Below are 19,839 nucleotides of genomic sequence, written 5' to 3'. Positions count from 1 at the left end.
TTTATCAGACTTAGTAGAGTGGTCTGGCAGGACTGCAATCAGGTAAAAACTGCTGCCATCACCAATCACATCTCTGACTTACACATTTTTCGCTGTCAAACACATAGCACAGATGCCTTTTGGTTTCGGGGTCAGTGCAGATGAAGGTGAATATCCTCTTGTCTGTTTTATCATCTGCGCAGAAGGACATCCTGTGCAACTGGCAATTATGTTGTACTTCCTGTGAAGACAATGTAATTTAAGTTCCATCTCAACGGGGGCAAGCATCAGGAGGCTATGTGATGCAACTGTGCTGTTCACTGTTAATTAAACCAAGAAACTGTTTTTATTATGTGATGCATCAAACTCACAATATTACTGTTCCAAATGGTGTGTAACGTAGGTTAGGCTGACTAACTAACTAACTAAAGTAAGTAATGTAGCCTTTTCTTGTAAAAAAATATTTTTTTGCATCTATCAACAATAAACAAAACACAAAAGGTTGAAATCCACAGTCAGTCTAGATTATAGTTTCTGAACTGGTAAATTAGGTTGTCTGCAGTAGCACCAAGGTTATGGGGTCCATTACCCTGGGAACACACAAACTGCTAAAAATTTGGATATGCACTGTGCACAGTGCACATCTAATAGTCACTTTGAATAAGTTTGCTGTATGATAAAATCTAAATGTCAGTGTTTGTCAGTGTGAGAAGGCTCAGCACTGCTCTGCTAAGCGTTAATTAGAGAAGATTGAAGCCCTCAGGCTCGATGCGCTGCGAGAATGAGTCACTCACTTTTGTCTTTGGGTCTAAGATTTTCACGCCGTAGATGGAAATCTGCAATTCCACTTTGGGGGCCTTCAGTCCCTCTGACTTCTTGATGTGCCTTTGAAACTGAAGAACAACAACAACAACTTTGTTGTGCAATCAGAGCTTTTAATCAATAAGCTCAACAATTCTGAAGTTTTCAAGACTGCACCAAAAACTGTTCCTCAAATCCAACTTCTGCCACCAACAACTACACCATTGACTGACACACACTTGTGATGTTCGTGAGTTCCACTAGGGGGCATTGAAGAACAAACACTCATACTTGTCCCATCACGAGACATTTGGCCCGAGGCAGACAATTAACTTTATGTGCCACCTGGTTCATTTTTGTGTGAGAGAACACCCACCTGTAGCTATGTTTTCATTCATCAACTACCCCCTTGTAGACATGTTTGGCCCAAAAATAGCTATCCACCCTCTGTGGTACTGTTGAGCTTGTGGGTATTGAATATGACAAGGTCAATGTGAAATCAATTTGTTTCTTTTGCCAGCAAAATAACAAGTCTGGTGGAAGAGTTTGGATTGCGCTGAGTAAAATTACCTTGAGTTTCCGTACAGCAACCTTCACCACGTCAGTGCCTTTTGGCTGGTCCACCTCGGTGATGCCCAGGAACTGAGACAGACACCAAATCAAAGCAGACAGCAGCAAAAACAATCAGTGGCGACCTGGCAAGCCACTTCAGACTTTGATAAATGTTGTTTTATATTTGTGTGTGTGAGTGTATGAGAGAGAGTGATGAGAGAGAAAAGAGAATGTAGAGAGAAAAAGAAAGAAAGAAAGAAAGAAAGAAAGAAAGAAAGAAAGAAAGAAAGAAAGAAAGAAAGAAAGAGAGAAAAGTTTTCTGAGGTGGAACTTGGCAGAGGTGTCATTAAGATAATCCATCAAAATGAAAACACCTGCAGTGCCAGGGAGCTCCTCGAGCCAGTGCTCGCTGTCAAACACTATCAGTCCTGATTGGCCTGGCTCGCTCTCAGAGACCTCTCCGAACACCAATGCTTCCCCCAGGAGTTCAACTCTCCACTATCGGCCTGCTAACCGCTCTGGACGTCGAAAACTCTTCGACAGATAAGAGATCCAAACATCTCTATCACTCAATGGGGCAGGCCCCTCAGACGTCCAAACACACTGACACACCATCAGATAAGGTAATGCTGCTGTATAAATCAGTGCGGCAGGAATGCCGGCAGGTGTGTCTTCTGGGGGCAGTGTGTGTGTGTATGTGGGGGGGGGGGGGGGGGTGGTGATAAGAGTGATTCCTATAATATAAGTCTGGGGATAAGCAGTAATGCTATAATGCCTCTTCTGGTTTAGGCTTTAAAGTCCCATAACATCTTTTACTGAGTGATGCCTATGAGCTGGGTTTTCATCCACCTGAAAGCAAACTTTGCCCCTTCATATTGGAAATCTTGAGAGGAAACACTTGAAATTCTTTGAAAATCTTTAAGAAGGGTGGGGGGGATTAACTCATAACTCAATAGCATAGATTATAATGACACTATGAGACTAGGTTGATGGATATGGGTTTATTTGCATCATATCGTCTACTGAGAATATATTTCACATATCTGAAGATATTCCATTTATAATTCACATAACACGGCCGATGAAAACAAGCAGTCCTATTTCTGTTAGCCAAAAGTTTCATGAATGATCATTAAATATGCGGAAGAGTTGGCTGGAAACCCAGGTACCAGGTATCAGGTAGAGCTCTTTTGGCTGACAGTGATTCCATTAGCACAGGTTCCCAGCCCACAGAGGCTCCAGGTGGGAGATGGGACTCTGGGTGGCATATGTGTGTGTGTGCACTCACATTAACACACTGGAGTCATCCAGAATGTGTGTGTGTGTGTGTGTGTGTGTGTGTGTGTGTGTGTGTGTGTGTGTGTGTGTGTGTGTGTGTATGTGTGTGTGTGTGTGTTTGTGTGTGTGTGTGTGTCTGTGTGCATGCCCTCACATCAACAAATTGGAATCATCCAGAGTGTGTGTGCGTTTGCCATCACATCAATATACTGAGCCCATCCAGAGTATGAGTGTGTGAGAGTGTGTGTGAGTGTGTGTGTGTGTGTGTGTGTGTGTGTGTGTGTGTGTGTGTGTGTGTGTGTGAAATAGAGAGAGAGAGGGCGAGAGAGACAGAGAGCACACTCCACCTCCTGCTGAGTATTTGTGCACAAGTTTGGATGCATGAGTGTGTGTGTGTGTGTGTGTGTGTGTGTGTGTGTGTGTGTGTGTAATAGAGAGAAATAGAGAGAGAGAGAGAGAGAGAGAGAGAGAGAGAGAGAGAGAGAGCACACTTCCCAGCCCCTAGGAAGGAGAAATCTGAGCACATCCTCCACCTCCTGCTGAGCCCAGCCCGGCTCACCTCTCCTCTCACCTCCCTTCCCCTGCCCACCCCACCCCACCCCACCTGGCCTTCCACTCAGCACAACAGCACACCACAGGGGAGGACCCAGAAATGAGTCTCTCCTGCTTTTCAGGCACCTACAATCTGACTTGGCAGAGGTGCTGCTTTTAAGAGGGACAGGGGCTATGGGTCTGTGTGTGTGTGTGTGTTTGTGTGTGTGTGTGCGTGTGTTTGTGTGTGTGTATGTATGTGTGTGTGGGTGTGTGTGTGTGTGTGTGTGTGTGTGTGTGTGTGTGTGTGTGTGTGTGTGTGTGTGTGTGTGTGTGTGTGTGTTAGTAGAAGGTACAGGAGGTGAGAGTTAGGTTTCAGTGAAGCAATTTGGGGCTTCTGGAGCCAGGTCACATTTCGATAGGGAACGTCTTGCCCTTTTCCCAGTGAAAGCCAGCTCTCACCTGGGTGATTGAGGTGGGAAATGTGTGTGTGTGTGTGTGTGTGTGTGTGTGTGGGGGGGGGGGGTTGTATGGGATACTTGTATGCAAAAAGAAAGAAAAAAACACAAACTAGCTGTGCCTGGGAGCCTGGTGAGATGACATAAAGTAACATGAGTGATGGGGAGGACATGTTTATGTGTCATGTTTATGACAGGGCCGAGTCATCTCCGTCACACAGCGTCATGTTCAATGGGAGATGGATGGGATGAGATTTAGGGCTCTGAAAAGAGCCCCTTCCCTGTTCCGTTCCCCACGGGGGGCACTACTGCATGCTGTGCTAAAAGCAAAACAGGAAAACAGCAAACCAACCTCCCATTCATGGGCTGTGGGGGATTTTTTCATCTAACAACGAGATTTTTACAGTCTTGACAGAGTAAAATGACAAAATAGCATCTTCAGCTATGCAGATTAGAAAATCCTCAGTGATTATCCTCCCTCATGTTCATAAAGACCTGTGTGTTAGTCACATTCTGTTCAAAAGACCGCCACAAGCCTTGCCCAGTTTGCTTTTCAAACAGATAATTAGCCATAATTAACATGCAAAAACTTTCCTCCTTCTCCTCTCCTGGCAAACCACAACTTCGTCAGAGACTGCCAGTCTATTGTTAATACTGCTGCACAGTCCTGCCCTTTGAAGAGCAGAGAGCCCTGTTCTAGTGCTCGACTGTTGTGTTTAGGAGATGCGAGGCAAGTGAATGTGGCTGAGCCTACCTTGGCGTTGTACGCCACGTGCTGCTTCACCAGGGCTTCGGGGGTGTGCATGGTGGGCTTATCTGGAACACACAAAAGCAGGCGGCTTTGGAGGGGAGTTGAGCCTGGAGGCAACAAAGGAGACAATGCAGGTGGAGAGACAAATGACCCCCCCCCCCCCCCATTTAGCCATGGATCTGCTATAGATGGGCTCAAGCTCAGGGCTGCACCTCCCAATCCACCATCCTTCTGTGGATACACACAGATGCACACACACACACACACACACACACACACACACACACACACACACACACTCTCTCTCTCTCTCACACACACACACACACACACACACACACACACACACACACACACACATACTCTCTCTCTCTCTCACACACACACACACACACACTCTCTCTCTCTCTCTCTCTCTCTCTCTCTCTCACACACAGAGGTGTGTGTGTGTGCATACCTGAGCAAAGAGTCTGTAGGCTGGGAGATAAATGGGAGAGCTCATTTGTCACAGCAGTGGCTTCAGTTCGCACTGTGCCGGGCTGAAAACAAATAACACCAGCCGCTGTTCTCTTCTCCTCCTAGCCTCTTTTATTTTGCATGACAAATAAAGAAAAACACCCCAAATCCTCCACCCTCTTTATGCCTAACAGCAATCCTTACTGTCCTAACAAATGTTGTTTTGTAATTGGGAAAGATCACACACAAAAAACAGGGCTACTTGAACACTTGGCCTGCAAGCAGTGTATGTCTTGGCACATCATAAATAAACTGGCATCATTTGAAGGTAAGGAGTGAAGTACATGGGTACATGTGTAGTAGATAGATGATGGCTGAGGAACAAAAATAGGGAAAAAAAAGAAATTTGAAAGACAATTGTCTCCTTTTTGCAGTTACTGCTAAATCCACACCAAGCACTGGGTATTTTTTATTTTAGGTTTTAAAAGTTTTTTTTTAAAAAGACACTTTGGCGGCCCCTGGGCTTTAACTTTAATAGACCTCTACCAGTTAGTCAACTTCCTTCTTTGTCTGGTTCTCTCCTTTCCTCTCCTCCCTCTGGCAGTGACTCATGGTCCAGCTGTTCCCCTCGACCTCTGGTCCGCTGGCTGGGGATAGTGTCCTCTCTATGGATCTCTGTGTACGGACCACTGCTGAGAATCCAGTCTGCTACGTCCAGCCGATGACACAACAGTTCTATCTCTCCGGTTCTCCTTGACCCAGACCACTGCAGAGGGGAGAACTCATGTATGTTCTGTCTAGCTGATGACAGAACAGTTCTATCTCTAACAGGTGTCCTTGACCAAACCACTGCTGGGAGCCCAGTCTGTTGCCTTCTCCTTCAGATGAGGGTTGTCAGCGACGTGCTCAGTCCTCTTTGTCTTCACTGTTTTTGCCAGGTGCTCTTTGGTGTCAAGTGAAGTCAAAAAGAAAAAAAGGAGAGAACATGTCCAGTCAATTCATTTTTCATTTAATTTAAGGAGTGCCTTGTCCTGGAGACCCTTTTTTGGTTGCGTTATCCTGTTAACGGAACAGTTCCTTCTCCTTGTATCACTTTGACCAGGCCACTGAAGGGAGCAAAATCTGTGTTAGTTCTGCAGTTAAAAACAAACAGCTCATAGTCTCTGCAGTGGACTGCCCTGACTGGACTTCTGGAGATAAATGTGTCTGCTGATATCACAATATCCTTTATCTCTCCGCGGGAAGAGAGGATGAGGATTGACGCCAGTGGTGAGAAGCTGTTTTCCAAAGTTCAAAAAGTTCACACCAAGGTTGGCTGGCTTCACTGTGCACGACAAAACCACTTTCCTTCTCCTCATCCGTTCTGGCGTTGAGACACTTGTGGAAATGAAATCCTGCGGAATTGATGTGTTCTCCCGCACTAGATGAAACTGTCTGCCCTCTCTCCAGCGAGACAACGGGCCACAAAAATGAGTTTTCATCTCTCTCCTTCTCTCTGTTTTCCCCCCAGCTTCTACTCATCTTAATCTTTCTCTCTCATTTTCCGTCTCACTTAAACTTTTCTCTCAATACCTCATCTGCTTCCCCATCTTCTCTCATATTGTGTGTATAAATGTTAATGAATGGCTCCCTATTGCAACATTCTGCATTCCTGCGCGCAGGGGCAGTTTGTCCCACTTGTCTTGCCATCTGTGTCCTGGCTTGTGTGAGGCCTGCTGGTGATGGATGAGCCACGGGGAGCTTTATGCCCGGTGGAAAGCACTTTGAATGGGCTTCAGGAACCTCTCTGTCACCCGGCCTGTCGCTTTAAACGATGCCACCATCAGGACGGTGTTCAGTCTCCCCTCAGTGGAGTGCCAGGTATGCTCTGCCACAGTTGGTTTGATTAAGATGCAGTACATATTTACTATTTTATTTATACATGGAGTTTCTCTGCAAACACATTCATGTGTACAGACAGGCTACAGTTGGCTGACAGGCAGGCTACACCGGGCATGTGACTGAAGTGTTCCGTTCACATTGCGTCTACTGCAAGATTTACTTTTCACTGTAATCGATGGAACTGGCTACACTAGACATGATATCGACGCATACATCTGAAAAAATTAGACCAGTCTTCTAGAACTATTTTTACGCTTGTGAACAGAGAGCTTACACTAGCGAACCTGTTATAGCCCGGTGTGAGTTTGACTAAATTTTGATCTCAGTTAGATTAGGTAACATACAGTAGCCTACATACAAAGATTCTTGATTGCTTTTTTATTTAATTGAAAAAATATAATGTCCGCAACACTGCTTTTGACTCCCAATTATTTAATGCAATGTTTCGACCCTGCTGGGTCTTCTTCAGGCAAAATGTGCACGCTATAACTGTTTGCTTTTTTATTTAGACATAGAGTTTCTATGTTCATATGTACAAATACAGTATGTAGACATAAACTATGTAGACATTTCAAGCTGTACAAATCTATCTATGAATATATTATATATACATGCATGTTTACATGCACTTCATAAAACTGTTTGTGATGCTGATATATTGATATACATGGATACAAATACACATACTTACATAGGCACACAAATATGGTTCAAACTGTTTGTGATTCTAATACTGTACATACGGGGATAACCACTGACACATATCTACATAGACACACAAGTACCAAATACTGTTCATACATATTTCAGTGAAATGAGTACAACAGGAACTGAGTGCATGTCCATATGCTGTTCTTAAATATTCTGTTAAAAAGAGGGAGGTGGTAAAATTGGAGAAAACTGACCATATTTTTCAGAACTACACTCAAAAGCCCTCAAACAGAATTAGACATGGATCTGTCACTTTTCCTCAGCACCAGTGGGCACAGACGAGGCAAAGAGATGCGAGTCATGCCTATAGACACACACACACATACACACACACATACACACACACACACACACCGAGCGTACGGACAACCGTCTGCTAGTGTCTCGGGATGAGGCGACAGCAGCAGAGTGGTGTGTCCTGTCACACGCTACCTGACACCTTTGCGCAGAAAAGCTTTTCCCTTCTAATCCAAGTCCCTGCGCAGGCTTGACAGCTGTCTGGAGCATTAGCCATGCCTCGTCTCCTCCCGACGCATCCAGAATAAACAAGAAAACATGACAGCGCTGGTGTGGTGTGGATACGGCTTACTGAAACCACTACAGTGGCCTGTGTCGGCTCCTGGAGGACTGCTGTCTGTCAGACATGAACCCTGTCATCCGGTAATAAACTGGTGTTTATTCTACCTTAGCCCATGGGTGACCCAGCCATTGATTGACTGAAGCATCCTCTCACCTGCTCTCGCAAAGTCTTAATTAGAAGTTGATGGAGAGACTATTGGGAACACCTGCCCCCAACATACACACACACACACACACACACAAACACACACACACATACACACACACACAGACACACACACACACACACACACACACACACACACACACTCACACACACACACACACACACACACACACAGACACACACACACACACACTCACACACACACACACACACACACACACACACACACACACACACACACACACACACACACTCACACAAACACACACACACACACACACACACACACACACACACACACACATACACATACACACACACAAACACATGCAAACACACAAATGCACTCAAAGTGTCTTTCTAGGAAATTGGTTGAAGACCACCAATTGCAGGAGATTGCCATGCTTGCTTCACTGGTCCATTTTTAGATGTCAGACCTTTGGAGGTGGTGCAGACCACTGCCGAGCGGCCACTGCTGCAAAGGAAAAGGTCACAATGCACCGGGGCGCCTGCCTCCCGTCAACATACGAATGAAGTGTGTATGTGTGTGTGTGTGTGTGTGTGTGTGTGTGTGTCTGTGTGTCTGTGTGTGTGTGTAAAAGAGAGAGAGAGAGAGAAAGAGAGAGAGGGAGAGAGAAAGAGAGAAAGACTCAGGCGAGTGAAAGGTCAGAGAGTGAAAAGAGGCTTCTGATGTCGGAGGCGGAAAGACATAAAAAAACAAGGGCAATGCGAGGTGACAGCCGTGTGCCATTGTGAGGATGCATCTAAAGAACAGTTTAGACTGATCAGCCCCAAGGTCATGACCTTTTGATACCTTGAGGGTTAATACTTTTTTCTATTTTTTACACCTGACAAGGCAGAGAACATATGAAAATAACATGACATGGCAGCAATTTAGTTTTTTCCTTCTCGCTGAAAAAAATAAGAGCCATGATTGGAGCTCAAATCAATTCTTTTGTGGGCTGAAGCGTCGAGGAAAAAACGATTCAGGTCCAAGTACCCCCAGTGCTTTTGGAATAAATGTCCTCTGATTGGCAGACACTCCACAAGCATTTTGTGGACTGAAAAATCCCCTCCTCCCCGCAGCCATTTTTATCCCACTCAATATAACTCGCACCTCCAATCAAACTTCCAACAGTCCACACAAAAAAGTACTTCCCACAAGCCATTTCTAAGCACCACAGTTTTGGGATGACGCAAAGCCTCCCCCCCCGTCAATTTCTTTGGATGATTCTCGCCACCAAGGATGCGCTGCTTGCTTTTATATCTTTATAGCGTCGTGCCAAAGACACCTCAGCTGTCTACCTATTTAATTTTCCACTCCAGCAGACTTATCTATGGCACCTATATTAGCAATACAAATACGGGACATTATGAGCCGATTAAAGTTGCCCTTGTCGCGAGAGGCTGACGGATCTGACAATACCACAGATATCACCAGTGTTAAAAGCCATTAGAACGTTCTACACGGCGCACCGTCTTTTCTGTCGGGCCATAACTGTCAGGAGGGACATCTCATATTTGACACTGAAGCGAGACAGATGGGGGATTCTCTCTCTCTCGAATGTTGAGCAAATAGCAGCCGGAGCGCCGCCATTTATCTAAATTAGAGGCTTCCGATGAGTTTTTTGGATAAACCTGTGTGGGTGCTATCACATGCTGTCTGGGCCCATGCTTAATCGGTGAGGTGGTTCACAAGTTTGGCAAGGTCGTTCACAAATGCAAACTCAAATAAAATATGCCGTCTCTCAACATGAAAAATTGGTACATGCATAAATGAAGTGAAAGTCATTTAAACTTTGAGACAATAATCCCACTTTTTAACATTTAATTCCATTCATAGCTATACTCAAGTTACTTAAACACAAAGGACTTTAATCGCTGGAATTCTCAGTATTTAGAAAAATGCAAATTCTCCTTGTCATTAAATATCATTGTGACTCCGGCTGGAGAGTAATCCTGTCAAACTATTAAAAAAATGTATTTCTATTAGGATCAATACATATAAAAGCAATAAAAAGACTCAAAAGCTGGAATGAAACAAACCACTCCAAACCCCTGCCATGCAAAACAGCAACCGCCTTCAAACTTCATTATCTCCCCTCTTCAAATGCCTGTAAGCGTGGAGGAGAGAAAAAGTGCCTGCGTATTGCATATATGCGCACAAGAGAGAAAGAGAGAGAGAAAGAGGATAGAGTAGAGAGAGAGAGAGAGAGAAAAACAAAGAGAAAAATGTGGGGGAGAGAGAGAGGGAGAAAAACAAAGAGAGAGAAATAGAGAGAGAGAGGAGAGAGAAACAGAGAGAGGGAGAAACAGAGAGAGGGAGAGAGAGAGAGAGAGAGAGAGAGAGAGAGAGAGAAAGAGAGAGAGAGAGGTCTGACAGCGCAACATGAAATATTCAAACCGACCCACTACAGTGGCTGCCTGCTAGGAGAGATAAACCGAGCCAAAACCGCCAAGCAGGACCGAGGCAGCGGGTCCGGAGGCAGGCCTGTCACCAGCATCCATTAAACATGAGACCCCTGGAAGGCAAGCTATTCTCTCACACTCCTCTCTCTCTCTCACACACACACACACACACACACACGCACACACACAAACTGGCATGTGGCTGGCATGTGGAGGCAAACCCAAAGCAGCGTGCCATAACCATGGTGATGATGATGATGATGATGATGGCAACAAGGAGGACGGCGACTGGGATTGCCGACTTCAGAGCAGTCCACTTTTCTACGGGTGAGGTTTTAATTGTGATGTGCCCAGGCGGAGAGCTTGAAATGGAAATGCCTCTTCCCTCTGATGAAGGGGGGATGTGGTAAATAGACTTTGGTGTGTGTGTGTGTGTGTGTGTCTGTGTGTGTTTGAGTTAGTGTCGGGATCTGTAATTGTGTGTGACTCTATGTGTTATGCATGACTGTGTGTTGTGTATGAATGTGGGTTTGTGTGTAGTTGTGGTTTCTGTGATGTACATGATTGTGTGTGTGTGTGTGTGTGTGTGTGTGTGTGTGTGTGTGTGTGTGTGTGTGTGTGTGTGTGAGAGAGTATGTGTGCTTTTGCTCTCATTAGTGATTTGGTGAGAAAAAGCGCAAAACACTCCCTGTTGTGTTTTGCTGGATGAGTGCAACCTCCAAACCGCTGATTAAAAGCCAGCTTCTATATACATTTAGTGAATGTGTGCATGTAAGAGAATGTGGCTTTATGAAAATCCTATGAGCATTGTATAAACTTTTAAGCAGGCTGGATATCTTTATTACCACAGTTAATCCAACGGCTAATTTTATAAACGTCTTTTATTTACTGCCTGCATTCAAGCAACATTAACTACGAAGACACACTGTCATTGCATTCTCTACATACTGAACTGACTCACTAATAAAGACGCACAGAGAAGAGTTGGTTGTCATAAAGTTTCCTGGGGTGAAGAAAACAGATCAAAGTGTTTCACAGGCAGCAGCTGATTCAGATGACAATGATGATGATGATGTTGTCGTACCTTTCTTCCGGCTGAAAGCTCGGTTCATGCTGTAGGTTCGGTGGGGAGGCTGCAGGTGATCTGATGTTGCTCTGCCTGTAAGGGAAACAAACACTAAAGATGACATATCCCCCTCTCCATTACATCTACAGGCAGACAATAAGAGCTTAGGTGTTTAAATAGCCCTTTGCATCCATCACTTCCTCTTTCAACACTCTTTTTAAGGCACATTTGTTTAAAATGGAAACAGCAGAACAGGCTGGGCACGGTATGAGTAATGGCTTCCTTTCTGTACCATGGCCACACACACACAAAAAAATAAACGTTGACCCAAATAGTGGCCTGACGAGACACCTTATATGCGTGTACATCGGGGTTGGGGTGGGGGGGGGGGATGTCTCCGCAGCTTATCCACCCATTAACTCAGTACACGCTTAGAGGCGAAAAGCTTTTTGCCGTTGTAGCAAATTACGACGCCGCACACATGCGGCAGCGTCCTGGCCGGCAGCCACACTTCGCCGACAACGACTCTTTGTTTTAGGAGTCCAGCCTTTCAGCAAATTACACCGGGCCTGCCGCAAGCAGCACAGCAAAGACAAACAAAACAATAAACAAATCGCCACTAATGGGAGTCTTAGTTAAGCAACCCTTCACTGGAGCCTTTTGTGAAAGACAGACAGAAAGAAAGGCAGGAATACAGGAAGGGAGAGAAATAGTGGTAGAAAAAGACATCGGAAGAGAAAGATAGATACAGCGAGGTGGAGAGAGAGAGAGAGAGTGGATAGGAACAGGGGAAAAAAGAGGCAGAGGCAGAAAAGGAAGGATAGAGAATGTGACAAAGAGAGGCATGGATGGAGGGACAGAGAGGGGTAGAAAAGGAGAAACAGAGGAATATAGAGGCACAGATGGAGAATGGAGGATCAAGAAAGGTACAAACAGAGAATAAGGAAAAGTGAGAGAAACGGTGAAGAACACGACCAAAGAAAATCAGCAAATGAAGGCTCCCCAACTTCCCCTTCCTATTCCCAGCTTCTCTTGGCATCTGTTGAGTCCGAGGGCATCAGAGGCCTGGCAGCACTCCCCTCCTGTCACGGCTCAGTGAAGCCCCAACCGCCCGCACCGCGCCAGGCCAGGCTGGGCCACGCTACGCCATGCCAGCCCTCATCAAACTGGGAGGTCCTCTCAGGGACAGGGATATAGCAGGGCACTCCTGCTATACGGCACTTCAACAAGTGACGCAGAGAGGGAGAATGGGAACTGAAAGGCTAAGCTTTGCTTGTTGGAGAGAGGGGGGTGGGGGTGGGGTGGGGTGGGGGGGATAACCACAGATACAGTGATAGAGAGATGGGTGAAAAGGAAAGAAGGACAGGAAGATTGATCGTAAGAGAGACAGGGAGAGAGAGAGGGAGAGAGAGAGAAAGTGAGAGAGAGAGAGAGAGAGAGAGAGAGAGAGAGAGAGATTTTAATGCCATGTCTGTGTTTATGGGACCTTGCTGCTAGGCTGTCTGGTCGACTCACAGACCCATTCCCTCACAGTCTTAAGGAGCTCTAGCCTACCCGAACTGACACAGTAATTGTATTCCAGAGAACATTGCTCTAAACATACATAGAAGAAAACACTAAGCCAGACCAAAGGGGAAAGAGCTTTCATGAGAAGCTTATTTAAATCTCAAAAAGGAGAGACTGCATTCAAATTATTACATTTGACTGGACATAAGTCATCCCCACCTTACTAAGCATGTGTCACGACTTCCTTCTTATGGCAATAATAAACAATGTCTTTTCATGTCCATAATCTCTCTATTTATAGCAGAACAAAACGTATGGTTATGAATAGAACCTTGGTTCTCTGACAGAGAACACGAGGCATTAACCAAGTCATTCTTGGATGATGTCATCGATCTGAACCAATCTCCAATCAGTTACTTTTTTACGGGCCACTGCCTATGGCCACACCATGAGAAACAAGTTCTCCCTAGATATTCTGAAGCAATCCAATGGACCAGGTCCAGAGAGCCCTAGAAAGGGTTAACGTCACATGTTCTCCTTCAGAGGGCTCTTTCAGTTAAGTCCCATGGACTTTCAGTTAAGTTCACTCGACGGTTGGGAATATACGACCAATGGGAATGCGTACATCACTGGTGACGCAGGACAAGCATTCACAGAGAACTCACCGTCGGGCTGCTGTGCACATATGGCTGGTGGTCATAAATAAGCCGACAACACAGATAAGCAGCGCTTTGGTGAGTACTAGTGTCCAACCACAGCCCTCCGATAGTGAGACCCACAGGAATCGCACGCTTGACTGTTAAGATCCCTTCCATGCCGGTCACACCACGTTCGGAACTTCTGCATGAAACTAGGACCTTTCCATTTATTCAACTAGCAGACCATTTTATCCAAAGTGACTTACTTATGTCAATTATATTACAAGGGTCATTCTCCCAAGAGCAACCCGGGGTTAGGTCATAACGGTGGAAACTGGGAATTGAACCGACAACTTTTGAGGCTACTGCATGCTAGCCCAGCTCCTTAGCAACTACACTACCACCGTCCCACTCAGGAGAAGCGCTGCAGTGTTCATGCAGTGTTCAGGCCCCATGCAAGTCAAGTATAGTCAAGTCAAGTTTATTTATATAGCGCATTTCATACACAGAGGTCATTCAATGTGCTTTACATAAACAAAAGCAAACAGTAATAGCAAATAAAAGCATAGAAGGGCAATATTCAAAGAATAGTTTAAAAAGGTAAAGATCATTAAAAAAAATGCATCTCAGCCATAACGTGGCAGGGCTTTGTCCTGTGAGCGTCGTATCACTGGTGGGTTGAAGGCTTTCTTCGAGCATGGTTCTTTGTGATCACTCGATAGACCTCTGAAGCTCGACCTTTCGTGATCACTCAATAGACAATAGACCTCTGAAGCTCGCCTACAAAAAGGACCCAAAGCTAACATCTTTGCCAATTTAAGGAGATCCAGATCTCTATATGGGCAAAGACGGTACCCTGATCTCCTTATAAGGGCAAAGAGATGGCAGCTTTGGGTCCTTTTTATAGTTGAACTTCAGAGGTCTGTACAAAGAGGACTAACTTCTTGCGCACCGGGATATTTATAGGTGGTGGCCCATGAAAAAATCCCTGAGACAGGTGATTGGAGATTGGTTCAGATTGATGATGTCAACCAAGGATGACTTCCATTGGTTAACAATGAGTGGACTCGACTCAAAGAGAACTACTGTACACAGTTCCTGATGATCTCTAACGTTTAAAGTGACTGAAGTGAAAATATATGTCTTCCTGCAAACCAGAAAATCTGTTTCCACATTAGCTACAGTGAGTCTATCAAGCCATGGTCTTATGTGTACTGAAGAACCTCTTGCAGTAAAGTCACTGAGAAACCACACCTTCAGATGTAGACGTTTGCTGTGGTCAGGTAATTTGCACAAACAGATATGTCTATCACAAACAGAGAGGAAAATGAACTCCATTATTGGTCTGCTTATTGAATAGCGTGGTGTGACTGCTAAATGCCAACCAGTGACAGTCATGTTAATGGACAAAGCAATCTGTGATATGAATGGAAGGCGCTTTTGTTACGCTAACAATGAAAATGACATTCATGTGACTAATGAAAAAACTTCACATTTCCCTGCACTTTACGTGTGTCCCTTTCCTGTCCAATATATACACTTAGAGGAAGACCAGCCGCCTGGCATTTCCAAAATCTCAGTACTGCTGTTGGAGACAGACTGATGATGGCTCATCACTCAACGCATTTATCCTACAGTTACGAGCCAACAACAGAAAAAAAGACTATGGCTATCCATTTTTCAAAGGAAATCAATGTCTTCAATTTAGGAAAATAGCTGCTATTTACAGCCCAGAGCACTTCGACTCCATTAAAGCCCATTAAAATCCACTTATACCATCCCTCACACATTAACTGGTGTCCTAGCAGGCAATATTCCACTTCCCCTATAACTTAGGAGTGCCAAATATTCCTGTCACCAGAGAAGGTGTGCTTAGCCTGGACCAAGCTGTTTTATGTATATGGACATGAAGCCAACTCGTGACAAATGTGGCCAATGAAGTGTAATGGATGTTTAATTGCATTTCAAATGTGAAAGAAAAACCTAATTGAACTAACTTTAAAACAGTCTTGTTGAGGCCATTTAAACTTTAAAGACTCTCTTGGACACACACACACACACACACACACACACACACATACACACACACACACACACACACACACATTCAACGACAGAGAGAATGAGAGGGAGAGAGAGAGAGAGATAGATAGAGAGAGATAGAATACTAGCACAAGAGTCAATCTAATTTAAATCATCTTTCATTACAGGAAACAGATCCAATCACAGCTCTGGCTGGAATTTAAATTGCAGCAAAGTGTTGGCTTTTGCCTTCCCTGTGGATTACGAGAGCCAAGTTAGACACCGTCATGCCCAAAGGAGCACAATATGGAGCGCGCTGTCTGTAAGTGAGTGGACAGTTTTAACGCAATCGACAAAAGCACAATTTTTCACGCTTATCTGCCCCCAAGTTCATTTAGTATTTTTATTGCTGAGTCGTTCCATTCCATAATTCCAGTAGTAGACACATACATTGGAATACTTTAACGTTCCGTTAAAAAAATAGATTAATCTTAGGCTACTCTGATTCCATGGGAATTGAATCTGAGCAATGAGCAAGCCTTTCTCTCCCTCCCTCCCAGCTAGAGGTGGAACTTTTCAAAAGACATTCGAACTGTAACATAGCGAACTGTGGGGAAAAAAAGAATGTTCTTGTCAACCTCTTCAGAGATCTCCCCTTGCCTTTAACTTCCTGCTGTGACCCAGACTGTCACGTCTGCTTGAGTCATGTCAGGCTGCTCTGGCAGAGACTGCGAGATGGAGTCAGCCTCCATGACAACCGAGCCTCGGAGATTGTAGTAGCACCTTCTTTAAAGGGCATTTCTCACAGTGATTTGCAAAATAGAAAAACACAAAAAAGAAAAAAAAGTTTAACACAGGTATGAAAATGGATGGTGAAAAAGGTCTGAAAAACAAAATGGAAAAAAAGTTGAATGCAGGTATAAGCGCACATGGATTTTACACAGTGCATCTTTGCTTGAGAAAGTCACAGCTGAAGCAGGGGATAAGCTCAGTGAGACTGCAACAGGCCTTCAAGCCGGACTCTGGATTTAGGGCCAACCGCTGCGTTTCCATCAAAGCCCATGCCGCACACAATGACAAGAGTTACTAAAGTCCTGACAGATGCACAACCTAACCCGCTCCATCGTTTTAAAAAAAAAAAAAAAATGCCATAGGGCAGATTAGAGTTATGTATGAACTGGTGATGGATAGCTTATTAAAAACTTGACAGGTGTGGCAGGTCAGCTATATATTTGGTAAAATAAGTCAGGCAGGAGGTCAGCGAGAAGCACGCCAAGTACTGGCAGAGTACTCGGGCTGTTCGTCACTCTTGAAAAATGGCATGTATGGTTCAGCGAACTGTGTGGAAGAGCCGTGGAAATGGAATAAATAAATAAATAAATAAATGGAAATCAATGCTTGGTTTCATGCAAGTGCCTGTCCGTAAACACTGAAGCTTAATTAATTTCATTCAGCAGCCCTAACGTTCCTGAGCACGTCGACAGTTAAAAGCCACTCAATATACCGAGGTCCCCAAGCAATCACACGGCCGTATGATTTCCCTTTAATTCACAACCGCTTAATTTAGACTGAAAAAGACACCAGCACTACAGCTGAATACGGCAGTGCAGAAGAAGAAGCATGTAGCTGACTGAGAATATAAGTGTGTTTGTTGCTCTGCATATAATAAGGGCTTCACCAATCCAGCCCATTTCCTCTGGCATACTCTATTTGTCATAAAGTGTTTGTATGAAATGGCGTTGCTTCTGAATTCTCAATACATCTCACTGGCTATCTCTCTGTAACGTATTTATAAGCACTAAATATCCCTGGAGTCAGTCTGCTATGTGGTGATAGATTCTAATGGTTCATCTAAACATTATTAGCAATGATATACATTTGATCTGAATTCATTAATGTTTTATATCATTCTGTGTCACTCTAGTGCCTGTGTGCAATAGGCTACTGAGGTACTACATCAAACTGCCTGCAGAAAGCCATGAAACAAACGTAGTGTGAGTGGATCCTAATCATATAGAAGGAAGAAGGAAGAGGAGAGAGAGTGAGTGAGAGAGACAGAGTAGAGTATGAGTAGATGAAAGTGTAGATGCTGTCCTTGACAGACAAGGAAGGGGAGGCAGAAGATTGATAGACCAAAAGAAAAGAGAAAAACAGCATCAGTCTCTTCTCTGCAAGAGCACTAGTCAAAATCAAACAGGTGTCAAGAAGGAGAAAACATCAAATCTGCTCGGTCTCACCAAACGAAACGAAACGAAACACAAGTGGTGTGCAGCTCTAAAAAAGTGAAAAAAGCAACAGACCCTGACTCTCTCGCTTTCTCTTCCACCCTCTCCGACACTGGGGAAATGTCTCTGATCCAGACAGCGATACTCACTTGACCTGATCGAAAGCATCATACCAAGGATGCACTCACCGCACCAGACCACACCGCACCAAACGGCACGCATGAGGTACTCGAGAAAATGAGCCAAAGCCTGTTGGATTAGAATACGCGTCTGGGCCAGAGCTGAGCCTTGTCCATCCCAGAGCGCAGTGCCATCTGGTACAGCTCTCACACTGATATCCGTGTAAAATAAAAACACTTAATTAACTCAGAGAGAGAGAAAGAGAGAGAAGGAGAGAGAGAGAGAGAAGGAGAGAGAGAGGGAGGAAAAAGAGAGTGGCAAAGGGTAGCTAGCGTGAAGGAAGTCTTTACTTGCTCTTGGCCCCTGAGGGCCACAGCGAGCACGTTGACCTCTGGGACCCTTCGCACTCCAGGCCAAAGCACTGATAGCTTATTTGTACACTTCAGTTATTTTAATTTACACCCCTCCACCCACAACCCCACCTCCACCCCATCATCAACACCCCCTTCCCTCTCTGCTCCAAAATGGACGTACAGTATGTGTTCTCATTGCCAAGAGCAATATAAAAATTGGGGGATTTTCGCAGAAGGGAGGCTTGCTGTTAGACGTGCTTTATAGGGCATGAAATCTCATTACATGCCTAGTTAAGGAAGGCGTTGATGGGATCAGCTAGCAGAACTCAACCTTGAATATGTAAGTATGCCAATAATGAAGCCGGCCTCCACGTGAGCCTGGGGATTGAGCTTTGGGGGGGTGGAAAACAGGCTTAAAAAGAACATGTCGTATCTTCAGATCTGTTTCCTTAGGTAATCTCAACCGGATGCTTTTTAACAACAAAAATCAAACAAACATATCAACATCTGTTGCCATTATCAGTGCGTTGTTTTAATAATTAATTAAATGTATTTATCTTCAAAGGAGTAGGCCTATCATTATGTAACACCCCTTTGAGTCTTTACTCAAGATAAAGTAGACCAGTAAGTAGAACAGGTGAGTTTGCTACAACTACTATTACTGTCTACGTATATTTTGCTCATGTCATAGCATGTTAGATGTAAACTATACCACAAGCACATGTAGATCCACATGAAGACAGCCGACAGCCACAGAAGAGGACTGGGCGTATGTGTCAATACCAAAATGGTCTTGTTTCTGTCAATCAATCACAACCAAGTCAATGATCACAATGTTTTTTTTCACTATTCATTAATGGCGTGTTCTATGTAACATACAGTTTCTCGCCCTGCTTTATGGACAGGCTGAGCAGAATAATGACATAATTTGGGAAAACCACATCCCCATGTATATTTCCCAAAGCCCAAAAATGGTAATTTCCACTTCCTGCTCCCCGCTGCCTCAATTGACCAGTCCCGCATCAGGCTAACGAAGGCGTTTCCGAAAATGAATAAACCAGTGGTGCTGCTTACAAAGCACGCAAGATGCATACGAGGGCACCGTTAGTGAACACGTGTGAAGTCTTGTGCCAACCCAGCCCTATCTCTCTCTCTGTTTCTCTCTCTCTCGGACACTGCTTTGCTTTGTGAAGTGGCTCGTGGCTTCGACAAGACAAAGCACTTTCGAATAATGAAACAGGTTCATAAATCTTGGAGAGTGATTCCAAGTCGTCGTTTCAGGCTTAAATCCCGTATAATAATTTGCCTCTAATCTTCATGGCTGTTTCTGCATGATAAGGACTTTTACTTTGCCGAA

At 44.6% G+C, this 19,839-nt stretch overlaps 1 protein-coding gene across 2 annotated transcripts in view; it reads right to left on the bottom strand.

Moving 5' to 3' along the window:
• gulp1b (GULP PTB domain containing engulfment adaptor 1b) overlaps positions 1 to 19,839 on the bottom strand; it is a 42,096-nt gene that overhangs the window by 7,670 nt on the left and 14,587 nt on the right. For both annotated transcript variants that reach the window (XM_076303469.1, XM_076303470.1), the window contains exons 2-6: positions 11,637 to 11,711; positions 4,354 to 4,415; positions 1,351 to 1,422; positions 774 to 872; positions 83 to 220 (exon numbers count right to left, since the gene is read on the bottom strand). In XM_076303469.1, coding sequence (XP_076159584.1) covers positions 83 to 220; positions 774 to 872; positions 1,351 to 1,422; positions 4,354 to 4,415; positions 11,637 to 11,711 — 446 coding nt within the window. The remainder of the gene's footprint in view (positions 1 to 82; positions 221 to 773; positions 873 to 1,350; positions 1,423 to 4,353; positions 4,416 to 11,636; positions 11,712 to 19,839) is intronic.

This window comes from Alosa pseudoharengus, unplaced genomic scaffold, assembly GCF_046254945.1.
Source record: "Alosa pseudoharengus isolate Yale_2024_CS ecotype anadromous, Long Island Sound unplaced genomic scaffold, YU_APseudo_1.1 YU_APseudo_1.1_scf_24, whole genome shotgun sequence".
Taxonomy (NCBI): Eukaryota; Metazoa; Chordata; class Actinopteri; order Clupeiformes; family Clupeidae; genus Alosa; species Alosa pseudoharengus.
This window is presented reverse-complemented; position numbering and strand designations above follow the sequence as displayed.